The sequence below is a fragment of the Heptranchias perlo genome, chromosome 9, assembly GCF_035084215.1.
Source record: "Heptranchias perlo isolate sHepPer1 chromosome 9, sHepPer1.hap1, whole genome shotgun sequence".
Classification (NCBI taxonomy): Eukaryota; Metazoa; Chordata; class Chondrichthyes; order Hexanchiformes; family Hexanchidae; genus Heptranchias; species Heptranchias perlo.
This window is the reverse complement of record NC_090333.1, coordinates 45,212,305-45,235,866: the sequence shown is the minus strand read 5'-3', so window position 1 is coordinate 45,235,866 and position 23,562 is coordinate 45,212,305. Positions and strand designations below refer to the sequence as shown.

General features: G+C 41.6%; 1 protein-coding gene across 1 annotated transcript in view; it reads right to left on the bottom strand.

Moving 5' to 3' along the window:
- Nucleotides 1-1,090: 1,090 nt before the first annotated feature.
- The window catches only part of podn (podocan), a 50,181-nt gene continuing 27,709 nt past the window's right edge, over nt 1,091-23,562 (bottom strand). The window contains exons 4-9 of the mRNA XM_067989708.1: nt 20,933-21,042; nt 17,804-17,960; nt 17,590-17,705; nt 15,553-16,210; nt 12,868-13,016; nt 1,091-3,585 (exon numbers count right to left, since the gene is read on the bottom strand). Coding sequence (XP_067845809.1) covers nt 3,408-3,585; nt 12,868-13,016; nt 15,553-16,210; nt 17,590-17,705; nt 17,804-17,960; nt 20,933-21,042 — 1,368 coding nt within the window. The 3' untranslated portion in view covers nt 1,091-3,407. The remainder of the gene's footprint in view (nt 3,586-12,867; nt 13,017-15,552; nt 16,211-17,589; nt 17,706-17,803; nt 17,961-20,932; nt 21,043-23,562) is intronic.

Below are 23,562 nucleotides of genomic sequence, written 5' to 3'. Positions count from 1 at the left end.
AAGTCCATATAATTAACATCGATTGACATTCCCCTGTCCACTACTTTAGTCACCTCTTCAAAAAATTCAATCAGGTTTGTCAGGCACGACCTACCTTTCACAAATCCATGCTGGCTCTCTTATCTTTTTAATAACTTCTTCAACTTTATTATCTGTGTTCTCTCAACTAAATATGTCATCATTTTCAGAACTGAATTCAGTTTGATCTGTTTCAATAACCTGCCCCACATTGCGCTATTTTGACTTTCAATATTTTTGTAGATATGTTACCTGAGGCACCAAGTTTCATTGAATGTTTCTATAGAGATCTGCGATTGGATAACTGACAGCATCAGGATTTTGGTTCCCAGATGCACAAAATTCTTTACTCCTGCTGGACAATCACTAGTATGGGGGTAATTTAAACCACAGTAATAACATATACAATTAGAGTTGTCCTGGCTTGATTGTAGTTTCACTTTGGCATAATGCAGTTTATACTTAATGACTATCCAGTTGCTAGAAACTTGTTGCTTAGTCTCCACACATGTTGCACAATATTCAGCTATGTCAACACATTTCTATTAGTAATATGGCCAGTTACAAAAGTGCATCAAACGTACACTCTTTCCCCGGGGCTTGACAGTGCAAAATTTCAGATGAATGGCCTTCTGTAATAGGTTTAGATTTTAAGGGTTACATCAGCAAAATTACCTGCTTGTTGATGCAAGTGTGTGCAAAAAGCATTTACAGTTAATTCTCTGTTATGCAACCCACTGAAATATGACCGATTCATATGTTGTATTTTTCTCAGGAGTGAATGATCATTGATGATTTTCTTAGCCTTATTACAGTCTGAATGATTTTCAGTATCAGACAGCATGTCAAATATTCACCCTCTGAAGTGAAGCTCCCCTCCCCACCATCACCACTATTCCCATTAAGAAAGATTAGATTCTGCCCATGTACTGTACTAAAGAACAGCTGCTGGGAAATATATGGTACCATTACCTTTGAACCCTTTTCATTGTGATGTAGAAGGACTATCCAAGATACTTCCTAATTGTAAGTTCAGCAGATGCAATAAGACTACATGGCCAGTTGGAATCTATATCATCTTTTAATAAATGATTTACAAATGATAACATTCTATCACATCAACAATTGGGATCGCACAAGACTATAAAATATTCAAACCACCCCTGTTGAAAATGAACCTCCAGGCAAGAAACAGACTTCTGACATTGGGTCACCCAATTAAAATCCAATTAGCAACAAGTTCAAATCCTGTGTTTTAAATTTCATTGTCAAAACAAAATTGTTCCAATCCTGTCAAACAAAGTATTTTTATCATTGATATCATTAGTCAAATAGTTAAATAGATAACGTATCTCATCATCAATGTAACTATCCATTGACAGGAGGGGATTGATAAATTTGATAAATGTAGTTTGTCCTCTGAATGCAATTCAGAATTAAAATATATATCTGTTAGATAAATAGATATCTGTTAGTTCAGAGATTCATTCTAAATAACATATATGGATATAAAAACAATCAACTTGTTTATTTATAAGGTACAGCAGGAACATTTCTGCCACAGTCTTACCACATTTACCATTGCCCTTCCCTGCAAATATAGAACTACTTCTTGCATTTATGTCATGATCCTTAAGTACAGAAGACATCTCAGAGCACTTTACATTAAGGAGGAAACAGGCAAAGGGAGATAAAATGGTGAGGTTAGGATGGGAAACCAAAGGTGCAATTGAAGCACAGCATTTTGAGAAGGTTTTTGAAAGCAGGGAGGGAGGTGACCAGGCAGGGGAGCTGGGTACAGAGTTTCAGTAAAACTCTGTGGGCAAATGAATGGCTGCAGATGGTGGAGCAAGGGATGAGGAGAAGTCCAGTGTTAGAGGTGTGCAGGGTATGTGCTGGGATAAAAGGCAGGAGGAGATCATGAAGGAAGACCGGGGTGAGACCATGGAAAGATTTAAAAACAAATCCAAGAGCTGACATCCTGGGCACAACCAACCAGTGGAGCTTGGAGAGGACGGGTGATGGGAGAGGTAGACTTAGTGCAGGTGAGAATGTGGGCTGTTTTGGATGAGATGAAGCTAATGGAGAGTTGAGGTGGGTAGCCCAGCTAAGACGGTGTTACAGAAGTCAAGCCTTGAGATAATAAAAGCATGCACTGGGGTTTTGGCAACGGTAGGGCATAGATGGGAGCTAAGGTTGGAAATGTTGCGGAGATGGGAAAGAATGGTTTCAGTAACAGCAGAAGTGAAGAAGGAAACTGAGCTCAGGTTAGAGTGACTTGAATAAGGAAAGGTCAGAAAGGTTGGACTGTAGTTGCAAGGCAACAGTCTGGTTCCAGTCCTTGGAGAACAAAGCAGGATGCTAAGTTTTCACATCTCTTGACTCAGCTTGAGATGTTGGCTGGGGAGGTTGATGGAATTGAGGCCAGAGGCATGGAGGTACTGATGGGAGCAAAAGAGCATTCAGCTGGAGGAAGCTTTGGCCCATTCAGATCTTAATGTCAGATAGGCAATTTCAGAGTGTGGCAATAACCTTTGGATCAAAAGAGGATTCAGCAAGATAGAGCTGCAAGTTATCGGTATACAAGTGGAAACTAACTCCATACTTAAGTTCCAATAACATCGCCAAAGCATAGCTTGTAGAGGGGACCAAGGATGAACCCTTTTGTCCCTCCAAGGTGACTGGGTGAACAGAGGAGGAAAAGCCATTGGCAGCAATGTAGTTCCTGCATTGAGTCAGGTAAAATGTGGAACTAGAAGGCAGCGGTACCATGGGGTAGACTGAGTCACAGGTGGTGGATCAATAGTGTCAAATGTGGCAGAAAGGCCAAGGGGGCAGAGGACAGATAGGGAGCTACAGTCACACACGATGTTGTTTGTGACTTTAACTAGTACAATCATAGTACTGTGGGCAAGGCAGAAGCCAGATTAGAGGGACTTCAATAAGGAATGGTCAGAGAGTTGGGACTGTAGTTGCAAGGCAACAGTCCAGTTCTACTCTTTGGAGAACAAAGCAAGTTTGAGAAAGGCTGGTAGTTGGAGATGGTGAAGATACTTAGGGTGAGTTTCTTGAGAGGGAGAGTGATAATGTCAGCAAGCATGAGGTTGAGGAGGTGAAGCTGAGTGGTCAAAAGCTGGGATGGGAAGGTATCAAGGAAATAAGTGGGCTGTATAGATGAGATAAGTGAGTTTAGAGGGAGATGGAGGAGAACAGAGGTAAGGGAATCATTAGATGGGGGACATTTGGGGGAGCTTAGAGGTCAGGGGAGTAGGGGCCAGTCAGAGGAGGCAGTGATGGCTATTTGGATGAACTCTATTTTGTAACACCAGCCAACAACATAGTGTATGGAAAGCACAACACTAAATGTCTTGGTTATTTTTCATGGGCAATTACTTATCATTCTGAGTAGCTTGGTCACCATCATTCTCTAACTTGTCTCTTGAGGTGTCATCTTCCTTTGTGGATGAGGCGGGGGACTCAGAGAATGCACCCATATCCAACACTTGTAAGAACTTCAGCTTCTCAAATGCACTATCTTTTACTCTACTAGTGGTAAGTCTGTTATCCCTGTGAAAGGAAAAGATTGTGTACAGTGTATGTAATACAAGAAAGAATTTGCATTTAGACAGCATCTTTCATGACCTCATGACATCCCAAAGCACGACATAGCCAATGAAGTAGTTTTGATATGTGCACACTGTTGTAATGTAGGGAACTGCAGCAGCTAATTTGCATACAGCAAGGTCCCACAAACATCAATGAGATAAACAAAGAGATAATCTATTTCAGTGATGGTGGTCGAGGAATATATATTGGCCACACACCTCCTCGACTCTTCTTCAATGATAATTTTTACATCCATATGAGAAGGCAGGTGGGGCTTCAGTTTAACATCTCATCAAAAGATGGCAACTTTGACAGTGCAGCACTCTCTAAGTACTACACTGAAGTATCAGCCTAGATTAACGGCTCAGGGCTCTCAAATAGTGCTTAAATCGACAAACAGCCATGATCTTATTGAATGGAGGAGCAGGCTCGAGGGGCCGTATGGCCTACTCCTGCTCCTATTTGTTATGTTCTTATTTTCATAACATCTGACCCAGAGGCAAGAATGCTACCACTAAGCCAAAGCTAACACTATGGCTCAATTCAAAATGTACACTGATTACCATGCATCCACTCTCAACACACAATGAGCATTTACCCAAAGCAAGAACATTAGAATTGTTAGAAACAGAAAGAAACATTAGGTCCAACAAGTCTACCCCATTTTGCCTAACCTCAATCCCAGTACTCATTTTCTCATCACTTTCCTCAATCCCTTCTTTATCCAGGAACAAATCTAGTTGCTTCTTGAATCCACTGCTCTGTCTTCTTGAATGACCATCCCTGGTAATTTAATTCTATAAATCTATTCAAGAAAGGAGGGATAGAGAAAACAGGGAACTATAGGTCAGTTAGCCTGACATCAGTAGTAGGGAAAATGTTAGAATCTATTGTGAAGGATGTAGTAACAGGGCACTTAGAAAATCATAATATGATCATGCAGAGTCAACACAGTTTTATGAAAGGGAAATCGTGTTTGACAAATTTATTAGAGCTTTTGGGGTGTAACCAGCAGGGTGGATGTCGCATATTTGGATTTTCAAAAGGCATTCGATAAGGTGCCACACAAGAGGTTGTTACACAAGATTGGGGCTCATGGCATTAGGGGTAATATATTAGCATGGATTGAGGATTGGTTAATGGACAGAAAACAGAGAGTAGGAATAAACAGGTCATTTTCGGGTTGGCAGGTTGTAACTAGTAGGGTGCTGCAAAGGTCAGTGCTTGGGCCTCAGCTCTTTACAATATATATCAATGACTTAGATGAGGGGACCGAGTGTAATATATCCAAGTTTGCTGACGATACTAAGCTAGGTAGGAAAGTAAGCTGTGAGGAGGACGCAAAGAAGCTGCAAAGGGATATAGACAGGTTAAGTGAGTGGGTGAGAAGGTGGCAGATGGAATATAATGTGGGGAAATGTGAAATTATCCACTTTGGTAGGAAGAATAGAAAAGCAGAATATTTTTTAAAAGGTGAGAGACTAAGAAATATTGGTATTCAGAGAGATTTGGGTGTCCTTGTACACGAATCACAGAAAGTTAACATGCAGGTACAGCAAGCAATTAGGAAGGCAATTATATAGGGCTCTGGTGAGACCACATCTGGAATACTATGTTCAGTTTTGGTCTCCTTACCTAAGGAAGGATATACTTGCCTTAGAGGGGATGCAACGAAGGTTCACTAGATTGATTCCTGGGATGAGAGGGTTGTCCTGTGAGGAGAGATTGTGTAGAATAGGAACATAGGAACAGGAGTAGGCCATTCAGCCCCTCGAGCCCGCTCCGCCATTTGATAAGATCATGGCTGATCTGTGATCTAACTCCATATACCTGCCTTTGGCCCATATCCCTTAATACCTTTGGTTGGCAAAAAGCTATCTATCTCAGATTTAAAATTAGCAATTGAGCTGGCATCAATTGCCGTTTGCGGAAGAGAGTTCCAAACTTCTACCACCCTTTGAGTGTAGAAGTGTTTTCTAATCTCACTCCTGAAAGGTCTGGCTCTATTTTTTAGACTGTGTCTCCTAGTCCTAGAATCCCCAACCAGCGGAAATAGTTTCTCTTTATCCACCCTATCTGTTCCCCTTAATATCTTATAAACTTCGATCAGATCACCCCTTAGCCTTCTAAACTCCAGAGAATACAACCCCAATTTGTGTAATCTCTCCTCGTAACTTAACCCTTGAAGTCCGGGTATCATTCTAGTAAACCTACGCTGCACTCCCTCCAAGGCCAATATGACGCTCGACTCGTCGATCGACAGTTCCGACGGGCCACAGCGAAAAATCACATAGACCTCCTCAGAAGACTAACACGGGACGCAACCAACAGAGTACCTTTCGTCGTCCAGTACTTCCCCGGAGCGGAGAAACTACGCCATGTTCTTCGCAGTCTTCAACATGTCATCGATGACGACGAACACCTCGCTAAGGCCATCCCCACACCTCCACTACTCGCCTTTAAACAGCCACCCAACCTCAAACAGACTATCGTTCGCAGCAAATTACCCAGCTTTCAGGAGAACAGCGTCCACGACACCACACAACCCTGCCACGGCAACCTCTGCAAGACATGCCAGATCATCGACACAGATACCACTATCACACGAGAGGACACCACCCACCAGGTACATGGTTCATACTCCTGTGACTCGGCCAACGTTGTCTACCTCATACGTTGCAGGAAAGGATGCCCCGGAGCATGTTACATTGGCGAGAACATTCAGACACTGCGACAACGGATGAACGGACACCGCGCAACAAACGCCAGACAGGAGGGTTCCCTCCCATTCGGGGAACACTTCAGCAGTCACCGATCTTCGGGTAAGCATTCTCCAAGGCGGCCTTCGAGACACATGACAACGCAAAATCGTCGAGCAGAAATTGATAGCCAAGTTCCGCACCCATGAGGACGGCCTCAACCGGGATCTTGGGTTCATGTCACGCTACACGCAACCCCACCAGCGAAAAAAGAGTTATCTGTTTTTAATACAACTGGCCATTCTCTCTCTCTTCCTTTCGGATGTTTCTCTTTCTCTCTCTCTCTCTTTCTCTGTCTTTGGGTTCTGACCGTTTGTATATTCAGTAGTCCTGTATGTAATGTCTCTCTGTCTGAACACTTTGATTGCCTTGACAACGGGCAGTTGGAAAGATTATCTGTAATCACCAGGCATTGTTCTCTGACTATAAATGCGGTAACCTTCATGGAATCCCACACTCACCTGATGAAGGAGAAAGCCTCCGAAAGCTTGTGATTTTCAAATAAAACTGTTGGACTATAACCTGGTGTTGTAAGATTCCTTACATTTGAACAATCTTTGTGTCATCAGCAAACTTAGATATGAGACTTTCTATGCCTTCATCTAAGTCGTTAATAAATATTGTGAATAATTGAGGCCCCAAGACAGATCCCTGCAGGACTTCCCTAGTCACATCCTACCAATGTGAGTACCTACCCATTATCCCGACTCTCTGTCGCCTTTCGCTCAGCCAACTTCCTAACCAAGTCCGTACTCTTCCCTCGATTCTATGGGCTTCTATCTTAGCTAACAGTCTCTTATGTGGGACTTTATCAAATGCCTTCTGGAAGTCCATATAAATAACATCAATTGACATTACCCAGTCCACTACTTCAGTCACCTCTTCAAAAAATTCAATCAGGCTTGTCAGGCATGACCTACCTTTCACAAATCCATGCTGGCTCTCTCTGATTATCTGAAAATTTTCGAGGTGTTCAGTCACCCTGTCCTTAATTATAGACTCCAGCATTTTCCCCACAACAGATGTTAGGTTAACTGGTCTATAATTCCCTGGTTTCCCTCTCTCTCCTTTCTTAAAAAGCAGAGTGACATGCAATTTTCCAATCTAGAGGGACAGTTCCTGAATCTAGAGAACTTTGAAAGATTATAGTTAGGGCATCTGCAATGTGCTCACCTACTTCCTTTAAAACCCTGGGATGGAAACCATCTGGTCCTGGGGGTTTGTCATTCTTTAGTGCTATTATTTTCTTCATTACTATTGTTTTACTTATGTTAATTTTATTGAGTCCCTGTCCCCGATTCAATATTAGTTTTCTTGGGATTTCCGGCATGCTATCCTCTTTTTCTACTGTAAATACTGATGCAAAGTAATTGTTCAACATGTCCGCCATTTCCCCATTGTCAATGACAATATCCCCACTTTCAGTTTTTAAGGGGCCAACACTACTCCTGACCACCCTCTTTTTCCTAATATAACTATAAAAGTTCTTCGTATTGGTTTTGATATCCCTTGCAAGTTTCTTTTCATACTCTCTTTTTGTAGCTCTTACTATCTGTTTTGTGACCCTTTGTTGATCTTTGTATCTTTCCCATTCACCAGGATCTGTGCCATTTTTTGCCTTTTTGTATGCCCTTTCCTTATGTCATATACTGTCCCTTACCTCTTTAGTTGTCCATGGCTGTTTTTTTTGGCAAGTAGAGTTCTTGCCCCTCAGGGGTATAAACCGATTCTGTATCACGTTAAATGTTTCTTTAAACATTTCCCACTGATCATCAGTCGTTTTACCCATTAACAGATTTGCCCAGTTTACTGTGGACAGTCACTGTCTCATCCCATTGAAGTCGGCCTTACCCAAGTCTAGAATCTTAGCAGCTGATTCACTTTTTTCCCTTTCAATCACTGCGTTGAACTCGATCATGTTATGATCGCTATTGGATAGATGTTCATGCACAGTTAAGCTGTTAACTAAATCTGGTTCATTACTCATTACTAAATCTAGTATTTAGTAATGAGTAATGAACCAGACAACGCAAAATCGTCGAGCAGAAATTGATAGCCAAGTTCCGCACCCATGAGGACGGCCTCAACCAGGATCTTGGGTTCATGTCACGCTACACGTTACCCCACCAGCGAACAAATGTTATCTGTTTTTAATATAACGGGTCAGTTGCTGTCTCTTCTATGTTTCTACCTCTCTATCTCTGTTTTTTTTTTGTTTGTTGTTTTTTTATTGGTGATTTGTATATTCTGTGAGACCTGGCAGGTAACACCTGTCTGTCTGCACACTGATTGCCTTGGCAACGGGCAGTTGAAAAAACTGTCTGTACTCACCAAGCATTGTTCTGTGAATTATAAATGCGATTTCATTTCGAGGATTTCATTTTCACATCGTTCACCTGACGAAGGAGGAAGCCTCCGAAAGCTTGTGAATTTAAAATAAAATTGCTGGACTATAACTTGGTGTTGTAAAATTCTTTACAATTGTCAACCCCAGTCCATCACCGGCATCTCCACATCATAAATCTAGTATGGCTTGCCCCCTTGTTGCCTCTAGGACATACTGCTGTAGAAAACTATCCCGGACACACTCAAGAAATTCACTACCTTTCTGACAGTTGCTAGTCTGCTTTTCCCAATCTATGTGAAGGTTAAAGTCCCCCATTAAGACCACTATGCTTGTCTAATCTCTGCATTTATACAATCTAGCACTTCAGAGCTGCTGCCAGGGATCCTATACACAATTCCCACTATAGTCTTAGATCCTTTCCAATTTCTCAATTCAACCCATAAGGTCTCTGTTGGCTGCTTACCTCTCATTATATCCTCCTTTATCATTGAAGTGATTTCATCTCTAATCACTAAGGCTACTCCTCCCCCTGTTCCATTTTCCCTACCTCTCCTGTAGACCTTATAAACTGGTATATTTAGTTCCCAATCCTGACCATCCTGCAGCCATGTCTCAGGAACAGCTATCATGTCATTCCCTCCAATTTGAATTTGAACCTGTAGTTCATTTAATTCATTCCTTATACTCCGTGCACTTGTAAATAGACCTCTTGGTTGGGCCACACACCCTAGCCTGTCCTTCAGCTTTGATGCTGGGTTAATCGCTTTACACCTTCTAGTTTTCACTTCATCTGTAGTGTCTAAAGTACACTTTCTTTCCGCTGCTCTACGCTTTTCCCTTTCACTTGTTCTTGAACAACTATTTGTACTATTTGTATTGTAAATTTCCCCTGGGTCCTCCCCTCTCTTACTGCTTTCAACTTTACTCTCTTCTGACTCCCCGTTCAGGTTCCCATCCCCCTGCCACTCTAGTTTAAACCCTCCCCAACAGCAGCAGCAAACCCCCCTGCGAGGATATCAGTCCCGGATCTGTTAAGGTGCAACCCGTCTGGCTTGTACCACCTTCCCCAGAATCGGTCCCAATTCCTCAGGAATCTAAATCCCTCCCTCCTGCACCAACCCTCCAGCCACGCATTCACCTGGTCTATTCTCCGATTCCTATACTCACTAGCACGTGGCACTGGGAGTAATCCTGAGATTACTACCCTTAAGGTCCTGCTTTAGACCTAAAATCCAGAGAATAGGCCTATATTGTCTGGATTTTAGAAGAATGAGAGGTGATCTCATTGCAACGTATAAAATTTTGAGGGGGCTTGACAGGGTAGATGTTGAGGCTGTTTCCCCTGGCTGGAGAGTCTGGAACTAGGGTTCATAGTCTCAAGATAATTTAGGCCATTTAGGACCGAGATGAAGAAAAATTTCTTCACTCAGAGAGTTGTGAATCTTTGGAATTCTCTACCCCAGAGGGCTGTGGATTCTCAGTCGTTGAGTATGTTCAAGACTAAGATCAGCAGATTTTTGGAATCAAGGGATATGAGGATAGGGCGGGGAAGTGGAGTTGAGGTTGAAGATCAGCCATGATCTTATTGAATGGTGGAGCAGGCTCGAGGGGTCATATGGCCTACTCCTGACGAAGGGGATAATCTCCGAAAGCTTGTGATTTTAAAATAAAATTGTTGGACTATAACCTGGTGTTGTAAGATTCCTTACATTTGTCCACCCCAGTCCATCACCGGCATCTCCACATCATGCCCATTTTTTCAGTCAGCTAGTGCTGGTAATGGTTCTGCTGTTGCCATTTACAGCTACTCCTGATCAATCTTTTGTTTCTTAACCTGTCCCATGACCACCTTCCTTCCCTTGCACCATCATCCCTTTTGTCATTCAATCACTCGACCCTATCACAGAACTACCCTTTTGTTCTTTCTCAAAAACTTTAACTCTTTTAATATCTTCCAGTTCTGATGAAAGGTCTTCGACCTGAAACATTGGGCTCGATTTTCGCACCCCCGAGCAGATGCGTTCATGGCGGGGGGGGGGCTCTGAAAATCGGGGAACTTTCTGCTGGGGCGGGTCCAGAGCCCGGCTCCAACCCGCCCACTTCCAGGTTCCCCAGTGACGCGCTGACTTGCGTGCGCAGCCCCTGCATGTGGGACTCCTGCCGGCAATTAAAGCGTTTACTGACCTGATTGACCTGATATTTTAGGAGGGGTGGGATTTTCAAGTCAACTGGGACTGTTTCCCGTACTGGGGGAAACACTAGCAGTTGAAATGGACGTGTTGCAGCCATCAGCCTGTGGCAGCTGCAAAGGTCCATTTGACAGGTGTGGGGGGGTGACCCTCACTCATTGCAGGAGGCCGCTCTGTCACTTTGGACAAAGTTTGGCCTCCACCACCCTCCTCCTAACAATAAAATTCACCAACTTGCACACTTACCCCGGTGTCTGGACACATTAACCTACCTTGCGGACCCTCTCAAATGTACATCTTCCGGATGGGGGCCGCCGTAGCTGCAGTCATGACCTCCTCGGAGGACGAACAGCATCACCAGCCTCGCCGGCCATGCCATCCACCTCTGACACATGGAGCTCTACAGACCGAGGCTCAGCTTCCTGGACCTCTCTGAGCAGCAGTGCACACGGAGGCTCAAAGTCACTCGACATGTAGTCGTGGACATCTGCAGCCTCCTTCATGCCGAGCTGCTCCCGGCTGGCCCGAGCACCATCTTCTTACCTGTCGCTGTCAAAGTCACCACTGCCCTCAACAACTTCTCCTTCACATCCTTCCGGGGTGCCACCGGGGACATCGCCGACGTCTCTCAGTCATCTGCACAAAAGAGCCCTGCAAATAAACCTACACCCACTCTGCAGTGACACAATGGGTGGCATCAGTTGTGGGTCTTCATTGTGATCCTCAGGAAAGGGCACCATTGCACAAACCAGACAAGATTCGCAAAGACGTGGCAGTAGTGGTGCCAATATAATATGTAATGTGAGTTGATCAGAAATTAGATATAAGTAAAAACCATGACAAACCCTCAAACACCCTTGTGCATTCCCTTCATGCTCACGACACGTTTGCCTTATGCTGCCTACTGCACATATGTGATGCATGCCCTGTGGCTGCAGCAAAGGTAGTGGCAGGTTGAGTGAGGCTGACCGTGAAAGAGATGCATGAGAGGGTGAGTATGAGATAGAGCCATGAGATTGTATGAGGATTGGGTTGAGTGGTAGTGGTGGGATGAGTACTGGCGAGGTGAGTAAATGCAGGTAAGATGAGGATGAGCTTTGAGTGGGTGTGAGGAGTGATGTGATAGAGTTGTGTTGGCAGTGCCGAAGGAGATGTGGGGTGGGGGCGGTGATGTGGCAGACGGAGTGTAGGGGAAAGAGTAAGTGTACTCACTTCGGCTGACCTACTTAGGTCATTGAAACGCCTCCTGCACTGTATGCAGGTGCGCGATATGTTGGTGGTGCAGGTGATCTCCTCTGCCACCTCGAGCCAGGCCTTCTTGGTGGCAGAGGCAGGCCACTTCCTCCCGCCCGCCGGGGAGAAGATCTCTGTCCTCCCCCTCCTCCTCACCCCATCCAATAAGACCTGGAGTGAGGCATCATTAAACCTGGGTGCAGCCTTCCCCCTGGGCTGCTCCATGCTGTAATTTTGCCTATTTTCTGCAGCATCAGTCAGTGGAGGACTGCACCTTTAAATAGGGCTCCTCCAGCTGACAGTCTATGCTGTGCATGCGCAGTCCACCTGCTGCGCAGCTTTCCAGCACGAAACCCGGAAGCAAAGGTAAGTAACTTCAATCAAGCTGCGATCGCGTGCGGAGCACCCCGATTTCACTGGGCGCGTTACGCATGCGCCCAGTCGACCTCCTAATATTGGGCCCATTAACTCTGTTTCTTTCTCCACAGAACCTGCCTGACTTGCTGAGCTTCTCCAGCATTTTCTGTTTTTATATCCAATGACTTAGTATCACAGTACACTGAGCTCTCAGAAGGCCTCAGGTACAGTTATAAAAGGCAGAAGCTTTCCTATTCATGAGCGCTATATTTTCTATTGAACTCAGCAGCACAAAGGGATCTATTCCCCCTTTGACAATAAGCACCTACAAAGCTTCTTGATACTTAATTCATCTTACCTAAGAAAAATCCCTTTGATGTTTGGCGTGGATTCAAAGGCGTTTTCTGGGATGACAGAAATCTGATTGTTCTGGAGGTAAATATATTCAAGAGACTCTGGCAGATCAGAAGGAACATAGGAGAGCTGATTGTCTGAAAGATCCAAAAGCTGAACACAGAATACAAAACAAATTAAAATTGACATTGTTTTCCATTATGCACAAAGGAGCTGTATGGTTTTCATGACACACATCATAGTGCAAATGATTTTAATGCCTTCATACAAATATTGTAACTTTATAGTTAACTTGTGTTTAGCTGATGATGGAAGAATAATTACATTGAAAGGCTTGTAGTGCAATAAGTGGCCCTATGGTTTATAATGAAATCTGGTTTTAAGAATATAGCTCATCTCAAACCTATCTCTTCATCCCATCCATCAATCCCTTCTCTCTCCTAAAACTCATCCTATTGCCTCTTGAACCCGTTTGTACTGCTGATTTCAAAGATTTTCAATGGTATTCTACAAGTCTATTACCATTTGAGTGAAAAAAAATTCCCACCTGAAATTCTTCTTATTCCTAACTTCTTAATTTTTAAGTTCTGTTTCTTAATATGTGAAACCTTCAACAAAGCCAACAAAAGATGTGCTACCTCACATTGCTTCATAGTCTTTAAGACAATGGCCTAGAAATTCGATGGTGCGGCGCCAATTTTTTGGGTGCCAAATGGGTACCTAAGTCTCCAATATGGCGAGCGGGAAGCGTGCTTTCATTACAAACTGGAAATGCACTGCCCACCATATTGGTATAGACAAAACTGTAGGCATCCAGGCCCCACACTTGAAACAGGCATAAGGCCCTTTGCATATGTAAATAAGGGCCTAACGCCTATTTGAGGCCACCTGTGCAAAATTGGGATGCCCTGAACGCAGCCAGCTTCTCCCTAATCACAATGCAATAAAAAAAACTATCAGACATACAGCCATTTCAGCAGTTCCTCGCCCATTCAACTATATGCCAGTGAAATAAAATTTATAATATAATAAACATATTACAAATTGAACATTTTAAGAAAAGAAATCATAAACTCATCCAGAAATATACTCATCCCATCAGCCAATTGATCCAACAACTCTACTTCCCACACATGGCCCAGCAAACACAGCCAGGCCTCATGAACATCCCAGCTTCAGGTATACTGTCCCTCAGTACTTCACAGCTTGGCCCACCCAGCTGAGGGCCAATGTTCTGAGATCTGACATAAAGAATGCATGTCTAGCAAGGCGAAAGCACGTGCATGCATAACAGACAACAATCCAACTTTGCCTCTGCCTCCCGATCCCTTTCCCAAGCATGCGCTTCACCCCTTCCCTCCTTCTAGACTTTCTTCCTCACTCCCTTCCCTCCATCTTTTGTTTTCAAAATGGTAGAGACAAGTTTAATGGAAAGAAAAAAAGTCTAGCATTTATATGGCACCTTATCACAACATTTGAAAAGAACATTGCAAGCTAAATATTGGATAAGAAACTTTAGAAATAAATTGATATGAAGAACAAGGAAAGTACAAAAAATTAGAGGGTAATATAACAGATTATTTTTAATATTCAAAAATTACATTGACTATTTTTGTCTGGTAGCAACGCCATAGAAGATTAACACAGAAAATTCCAATCATACAAGGGACAAAAATTCTAATGAAAAATTATTTAAGTGATTCTTGATGGAAACTTCTGAAAACTGTGTTAATATCAGTGTCATAAAATAGCAAATAACCAATTAAACAAGTAGTTAACAAGCTCTCCAGTGTCAGCACTGTCTGTTAACAAGAACGATATAAATGTAGTTTTATTTGCACTATAAGTTAGCACTAGTGGCAGCAGTCCACAGATTTAATATTACTGAATTTCTGTGGAGGAACATTTCTGTAATAATATTATTCCTTTGAAATTTTCATTAGATTTGTTTTGAAAACTTATAAAAAATGTTAATATAACTTTTTCCCTCAATTTTCTCAACTTCTTAATTGAAAGTGTTTACTACAACTTCTTGGACATTAGCAGCCTTCTGGTGACATAACAAGCAGAAAGTGATGTGATCGTATTATTTTTATATTATAGATATGTCATCCAAAAAGTGGGATGAGGGTTCTGTTCTTACAGATTTGCTAGTTGGAATCTCTATCAGTATTTAAGAAGAATTAATTAATTTCAACACCCCAAGGATTATAGACTGTATGTTAGGTGTAGGTAGGGTCTAGATGGTCGCTGCTTTTTCTGTGGGTAAATACGTAACTCAAACCATGAAGGTCCTACTTTTAACCCTAGTTCACGACGAGTTAGCTGATCTCAGCAAGGGTGACAGTACATTTAGCCTCAGTGCACATGGACTAAAGTGGACTAAAACGTTTCTGCTCCTGATTGCTCCTCAACCTTCCTAGAAAGTGCACAAATCAGATAGGTAAAGGATTTGTTTTGTTTACAATGCTCCCTATTGCTGAATAGCCTGTCAACATTCACTGTCTGGTCTCATACATGAAGAATGGGCAGTTGGGTGAGGTAATAGAAACCCCAACATAAGCAAATGCCTTCAGGAAGGAAGAGAAATAAAAACAATTGCAGGGGGTCAGGGAAAGAAAAATGCTGTGTCTGTGATTTTCCCCAGCGAACTGTGATGATAGTACAGTTCATATTGATAATCTCTTACCTGTAGTGTAGACAGCTGTTTCCATGCCCCTGGATAGACAGAGTTCAGTTTAAGTTTGTTATAACTCAAGAAGAGCTCCTTCAGTTTTGTCATTCCTGAGAGTGAGCCATCAGGAATTGAATTAATTTCATTTTCTTTCAGCTTCAATACATGCAAATTCTTTGGAAGACCACTGGGCATTACATTTAGATTATTTCCAGAAAAATCCAAAGATTCAAGCAGCCTCATTTTCCGGAATGCTTCCGGGTGGATTTTGGGACTCGTTAGTTTATTGTAACTCAGATTAAGCTCCATCAAAAAGTATGTGTGAGCAAAATCATTTCTGGAAATTTCCGAGATCTGATTATGGAGAAGCATTAATGTCTTCACCCGTCGTGGTAAGCCACTTGGAATTCTTTCAAGCATATTATTGTAGAGGTGAAAGGTATGGAGTTTTTTAAGCCCCTTGAATGCAAGTGAATGAATTGCTTTTGCTCTTATCTTGTTATTATGAAGCAAGAGGTATTCAAGATGTTTTATCTGCGTCAACCAGTTACCAGGTATTGATTTAATGGCATTTTTCTCCAAGTGCAAGAGGATAATATTTCGAGGTAATCCGCTTGGTATCTGAGTCAGATTGTTACTTGACAAATCCAGGTATTCCAAGCTTGACAGTTTCCTTAATTCAAGAAGAATAGAGGTTAAGTACAATTAAGAAATAATTTACATTTTTCTACATATGCTACAGCAGCCTGATCATTAGTAGAATGTGTGCTCCCAACAGAATGGCTTGAGGTTCAACTTAGTTGCAAGGCTGCACACCACCCTCGTGAGATGAGTTTCACCTACTCTCGACTGGCCTTGTAAATGGAGTGCCTCAAGAAGTACAGAGCTTTACTTTGGATGGAGAAGAATAACTGGGATAGATTTAGGAAATTGGTAATTTAAGATTGCTTCATGGTGGGGAACAGGTAGCCCGTGGCTATAGTACTGGACTATTAATTCAGAGGTCTACTGTCCATATTGCACCAAGTCCTGTTCACCCACCACCCCAGTGCTCGCTGACCTACATTGGCTCCTGGTTCGGCAACGCCTCAATTTAAAAATTCTCATCCTTGTTTTCAAATCCCTTCATGGCCTCGCCCCTCCCCATCTCTGTAACCTCCTCCAGTCCTACAATACTGCAAGATCTCTGCGCTCTTCCAAATCTGGCCTCTTGCAAATCCCCGATTTTAATCGCTCCACCATTGGCAGCCGTGCCTTCAGCTACCTAGGCCCTAAGCTCTGGAATTCCCTCCCTAAACCTCTCCACCTCTTTACCTCACTCTCCTCCTTTAAGGCGCTCCTTAAAACCTACCTTTTGACCAAGCTTTTGGTCACCTGTCCTAATATCTCCTTATGTGGCTCGTGTCAAATTTTGTTTGATAATGCTTCTGTGAAGCACCTTGGGACATTTTATTACATTAAGGGAGCTATAGAAATGCAAGTTGTGAAATTGAATTCAATAAATCTGATAATTTGTTGGCTGGCACCAGGAAAAATGACCATGGAAGCTGTCCAAGAACAATTTTTTTAAAAAACAGGTGCTGCACACCTCTTCCCCCTCTGGGACCTGGGTTGAAATGAATGCCTTCTTTGGCTACAAGGTTCCTGTGTGAAATAAGTTTTGCCATATTCTACCCAGATGAATGATTCCACAACATAGAACTGCAACCTCATTCAGTAATTCCATAAGATTAGGTGGTGTGTGATAAATGGAAAGTATCACACTGGTGCATTAAGAGGGGTTATACATTTGGGGTTAAGGAATCCGGTTGAGGCAGAACAGTGCTTTGATTTAAGGCTGGCTATGTGTGACCGGGGTGTGTGGGAATTGAAAGTGGAAATTTGCAAAGAAATAGATACATCAACATTAGGAATTTACAGAAAATCCTTTGCGGAGAACAGAGTGGAAAACATTTGTATATTTTGAAAGCCATAAAGAACACAAATTTGCAACTAAAAAGATTATATTCTGCTCAATATTTGCTCAACATCTTTACCTTGCGAGGTCCTTACCAAAATGTTTCATTGTCCATTCCTTCATTGGTTAGGTAATTGTTGTGAAGATACAGTTCTCGAAGATTTGAAAGATGATCAAAAGCTCCTTTAGGAATCTTTTCAAGTTTATTGTTCTGCAAACATTTGAACACGAAAGAGTGCAATGAGGTAAAGTTATTACATTTAACTTGAAATAATAGCTACTGTCTTTTTAAAAATAGTTTTCACGTACTTTTAAATGTAATCTGAATAATTCCGTTGGCAAATTCTTGGGAACATACTTCAAGAAATTACTTGACATGATTAATATTCCAACACCATCAGATCCATTAAACATATGATCAGGTAATCCTGCGTCAGTAAGCTTATTGTTATGGAGATAGACAGACCTATTAAGATAGAGAAAAAATAACTGTGCAAATAATTTTTAAAAATGACTTAACGTTATCAACTGTAATCAACAATTGCAAAATTTAAAAATGTAGGGTTATCATGAAAACCCTCAAAAAGGAAAAATGGTAAGATTAATATTTCAGAATCTCTCAAATATATTTAAAGAGCAAGTCCAGCTTGTAACAAATGCACTTTTATTCTACACCAGATGTAATTGTTTTTCTTTCAAACATTGTATATTCCGGATAGGATAACATCTATATGGCTGATTTAATTGCCGCAGGATTTTGGTTCATTGATAAAACAGATATATCAATTTAAAAGAAAGATTTCTTTGACCCAAAATTCTGTGGATGGTTGTAGAGCCAAATAAGAAGAAAGAACTTGAAGTTATGTAGCACTATTCATGTCTTCTGGATGACCCAAAGTGTTTCACAGCCAATTAATTGCATTTTAAGTGTAGTTACCATTGTTTTGTGGACAAACATGGCAGCCAATGGTGTTCTATTGTTGAAGCGGTTGTAATGCTAACTAGTTTACTGACCTTGGGTCTAATTTTCCTTTCTTTAATTTTTTTTCCCCAGTTTACTTCTTCCTCTTCGGAAGACACTGTCTGGTGGCTCCAGCCATCTTCTAACTGATCTTTACCCTACGCAAGCCTGGACAATGAGTATTGGCAGGCCAATTGATTGGAGGCCATCAGAACCATGCTGTATCTCATCCTCACCCAATATCCACACATATACACTGTCTAGGAAGTGTCACTGAATAGTGATTCAGAACAGGATCAGGAGGCACTGAGGCCAAAAACAATGTTTCACTATCACCCCAGCTGAACTTAATTACTCAACTCAGGCCAGGGATCAAACCTGGGGCATTCCTGGCGTGTATAACTCAATACGACAATACACTGGTAATCTTCATATCATTTACAGATTATCATTTGCGCTTTGTACTTTTAATATGACCATTCTGGACTATGTAGGGTTGGTTACAACAATTCTAACTTATAGCCAGCTTGACATTGCCAACAAATATCTCCTTGTAACCTTGTTGTGTATAAAAATTTAAACTATAATCAAAACAAAAGCACCTCTCTGGAGTGAAATATGCTTTGTTACTAGCTGGATTTTGCTCTACTTCCTGGTTCAGAATACACAACAATTTTTTTTTTCAAAAAAAAGTCTAAATTTTACGATTTTTAAATAGCGCAAAATTGCTATTTAAAATGAGTAATGTAACATTGGATAATAATGAGATGTGTCATGATGGCTTGATTTACTATATATCCCTGATATTATACCCTAATCTAATCTAGTCCTCTGAGTCATACGGCTGAAAGAACAGAATTGCCACCTGGTCCCTTTTCTCTTCCAATGCCCTTCAGAAGCAGCTACTAGGAGGCACATGAGAAGGCTCAGGCCTCTAATCTTGTGGGGAACCATTTGAACGCCACTGAGCACCTCCCCACAACATGGTTAAGCTTGAGAACTTTTAGAAGAAAGAGAATCAAACCTGTGCCCACTGGTGCTGTTCGCTGAGCTACATCCTCCTATCAAACCTTTAACCATGCTTCAACATAAGCACTGGGACTTTTCTCGTCTGTAACCTGGAAATTATTGTTGGTGATTTTAGTGGACGAATAGTTAACACGATCATATGACATTCCTCTGTCCGCTATTTTAATGCAGGTCTTAACTTCTGTATTTTAAATAGGTGGACGCTACTGCAGAAATATAATACAGTATGTTAAGCGTTTATTCATTCATCTTGCAACAGGCATTTCTAGGTTAGAGTCAGTTAAAATGCTACAATCGTGACAACTGTTTCATAAGAAAGCCCTAGTTTGAGAGTTCTCTCGTGTTTTGCCTCTGACGGTGTAGATAATGTCTGCAAAATTATAAGCCCTTGAAGGAAATTGGTATATGTGACGTTCTCCTTGACTTAATGGTTACATCTGGCCTGGCCAGAAATATTTGCTGCCAATTGGACAATGTGTGCAATTAACGAATGTGTGCAATTAATGAAAAAGGTCACAGAAAAATGGACAGTGTCACAGAATACAATCCTCCAAATGCCAGTAAACATCCTTTGTAAGTAATAGATAGGGCCACTAGTTCCCCATTTTTATGGGGAAAAAGGATGGGATTATCGAATGCGATCTCTAAAACAATCCCATGCAATAAACATGCAATCTGACTTATTCATTCCTGTCAATCAACAACCCTGATTATAATCTTTCCCACAAGGAAATCCTCCTATAGGTTTATCATGCTGGGAAAGGAAGATACGTCCTGGGCTTCCAACAGGTTTTGTGAAGTGATTTAAAAAATGCCAAAACTGAGAAAGTTCAAGCAATTAATGAATGGCTTGGCATTTGATAATCTTTGTATATTAGAGAAAAGATAAAAGAGACAAGTGCTTTGCATATCTTATATTGAAATGGTGTCTGCAGATCCTCTGACATAATTTAAGCCTCTTGGCTAGGCTCCCCAAAATGAGTGAGTGGGGAAATGCACTACCTGGTGTGACATTAAGCCCTACAGACCAGGAAGTTCCCTGCTTAATTAGCTGATCTTAACCAGGGTAGCAGATGGGACACTGAAATTGGCTGAAGCGTCAAGGGGATAAAAAAAAGTCACCCAATTCTCCAGGTCATTGGCTAGTGACTCCTGCTAAAAAATGCACTGATGTAAACAGGGTTGGGCTCAGCTCTGGCATTCTCCATGATCAAATATTCTGCTGGTGCTGTCTAGAAGAATATCGACTTGAGCAAGAACTGATGGCACTGGTGGAATGGTACCCCAGCACAAGTCAGTGCCTCCGGGAGAAAAGGGGATAAAACTGGAGGGGAAATGCGTTCTGCTTAGGGTGATGGTGATGGGGGCTCTTTAGACCAATCAACTTTAATGTCCTCTGATTTGTTTCTGTGATATAAATATGTATTAGTTCACATGACAAATCATACCTTAGATTTGGCTTCTGCCCAAAAGTGAGGGGATAGATCTTTGTAAGGTAATTTGCTGCAACATCTGCACTAATCAAGGTTTTCGGCAGGTATTTTGGAGCAACTGTAAGCTGAAAAATACACAATAGCCAATCAGTAGATCACTGGCCTGTCTCGTTAAATTAAAGGAATCAGTCAAACTAAACTCTGAGACAAACATGCTTCTTAATTACTGGCCAACTTTGTGGGCAAGTTAGTTATCATACAAATAAATTAACTGTATATCATTGTGATGCAACATTTGCTTATTTTGCTTGTGAAAGCAGAGTTTTAACTATTATGATATTCCCTGTGTAAATCAAACTAAGCTGTCCATAAAATTAGAACAATTATTGGAGACGTTAAAATCATGATATTATAGGCACTCTCAATTTCTTTCTTATTTAAAAAAAATCTCACTAATGTTCTCTTCTCTCCTGAAGACATTGAGTCCTTGCTGGGGCTATGGTTCCATTGGTGCTTGGCACCCTCTGGTACCTTGCCACATAAACATTATTCTTGTGTGAACTTTTAGGGGGTAATTTTAACCTATCCCGCCCGGCGGGAAACTGATGGAATCGGATCGGCCGCCCATTTTTACACCCCGCCCGATTTCACTTTCCACTGACTTCAATGGAGAATAAAAACTGGGCGGGGTGTAAAACGAGCGGTCAATCGGAGCCCGTTGGTTTCCCACCAGGCGGGTTAGGTTAAAATTACCGAGTGTCAGTAGACGTTTGACTAGGGGGAATGGCATCATGGCCAAGTCCCATCCTGTCTACAGCCAGCATCCACATGTGCAGTTCTAGCATGAGTCACTGGATAGTGATCAGGAATGGGAATCCCAGCTTATCCCTCCCTGAGGTTCACTATAGTGCCACTACAACCACCTTGGCTAGGATCAACCAACTCAGCACAGACCAGGGATCAAACCTAGCACTTTCCTGGTCTGTATGGCTCGGATGCAAACATCTTTTATCAGACGTTTGAGATCTGGATGCAAAGTTACGCTCCCTTTTTTAACAATGGAATAAAAATTATCACAAAATTATGCATTCACTGCCCATGATTTTCCATCTATTAAAATTAATTGACAGAAAATCACAGCCTGGGAGTGTGAAATTCATGATATGTGCTCCTGGAAAGTGCCAGGAGCACTGAAGTGGAATTTCCACCCCAATGTGCCTTAACTCCAACCTCAGTAGACCACCACCTACTGCTTCCAGTGTCAATTTTTCCAAGTCTGAAATCAGCCATTTTGAAAGCTTCTGTGTAAAATTGCAAATTTTGTGCTGGGTTGGGGGCAGCTTTATGCCATGCACCCATGGCCAACACGAACTGGGTTAAGACTACTAAAGATGACTTTGTATTGGATCCTTAGAGCCTACAGACACAAGAGTTTCATCCTATCAGTCTGGACTGGATTTGAACCTAAGCCCTAGAGATGAAAGCACAAATGTGCTAATTTAGTGCTTATCTTGTGATTCCTCAAGTAAAAAATGAAGTTTAAATTTAGCTGGGTAACAATTTATTTCTTTTTGATCCACAAATAGCTGCCTTCTAACAGGATGAATACAGCTGTCAAAGAGTCCTGTCTTCATTTTCAGAGAGCCATGGCACCAAAATTGATTAGGAGCATTCTACCTTTCTGACAGTCAGACTTCATCTCAGCTCTGTTTATTAAACTGCCAGATACATGGTAAAAGATCACATCTGCTTTCTGGGAGCTTTGCAGCAAACTATTAGATTATATGGGGGTGATTATAAACCCCAAGAATGGGTGGGTTGGGGACGGATGGGAGTCGAAAATAGTTGTTTTTTTGGGTCGCAACTTTTCAGACTTTGCATTCCCAGTGGGAAGCCTGTACTTTTCCGCGCCAACGTTAAACCCGGAAATAAAGCCGGGTTGCGGTTGCGATCCAAGAAACAAATATTTTCAACTCTCACCCACCCCCAACCCATCCGTTCTTGGGGTTTAAAATCACCCCCTATGTGTTTGGAAGTCTTTTAAATTAATATAGAATGGACTTGATTTTAATATCGTTTTTTGCAAGGAGCTAAGCCTGTACTGGCGTTGTTTATATTGGTGCAAATAAATACTAGTGGTATCACAAATAAAACTATCCTTAAATATTTGCATTTGTGCAAGACATAGGGAAAGTACATGTTTAAATATGGTATGGTCGTTGATACTTGCAACATCAAAGACTGCTACATATTTAGTGACAATACAAATGGTTCATTGCAATTGCATTGCCTATGCATTGAGCAGCCATTCCTCCCTTGCCCTGAGCACTATTGGCAGAGGTGCAAGAGCATGGCACTTATATAATCATATAATATATAAATATATTTATCATATACTATAAATAAAGAATATTTACATTAAAATTTAAATATTGTTAAAATAGCACTAACCAAAGCAAGGTTAATAACATATAGTTAATCAAATTTGTACTTGAGCACCAATATCCTCCAATAGCTTTACTTTGGCATTAATGAGAATAGGGAATATTAAATATGGGCCAACATACTCTCAAACAGATTCACTACAAATTTTGGAGGAAAATTAATGAACTCAATGGTGCTGGGGATTGCAGAGTTACAAATTT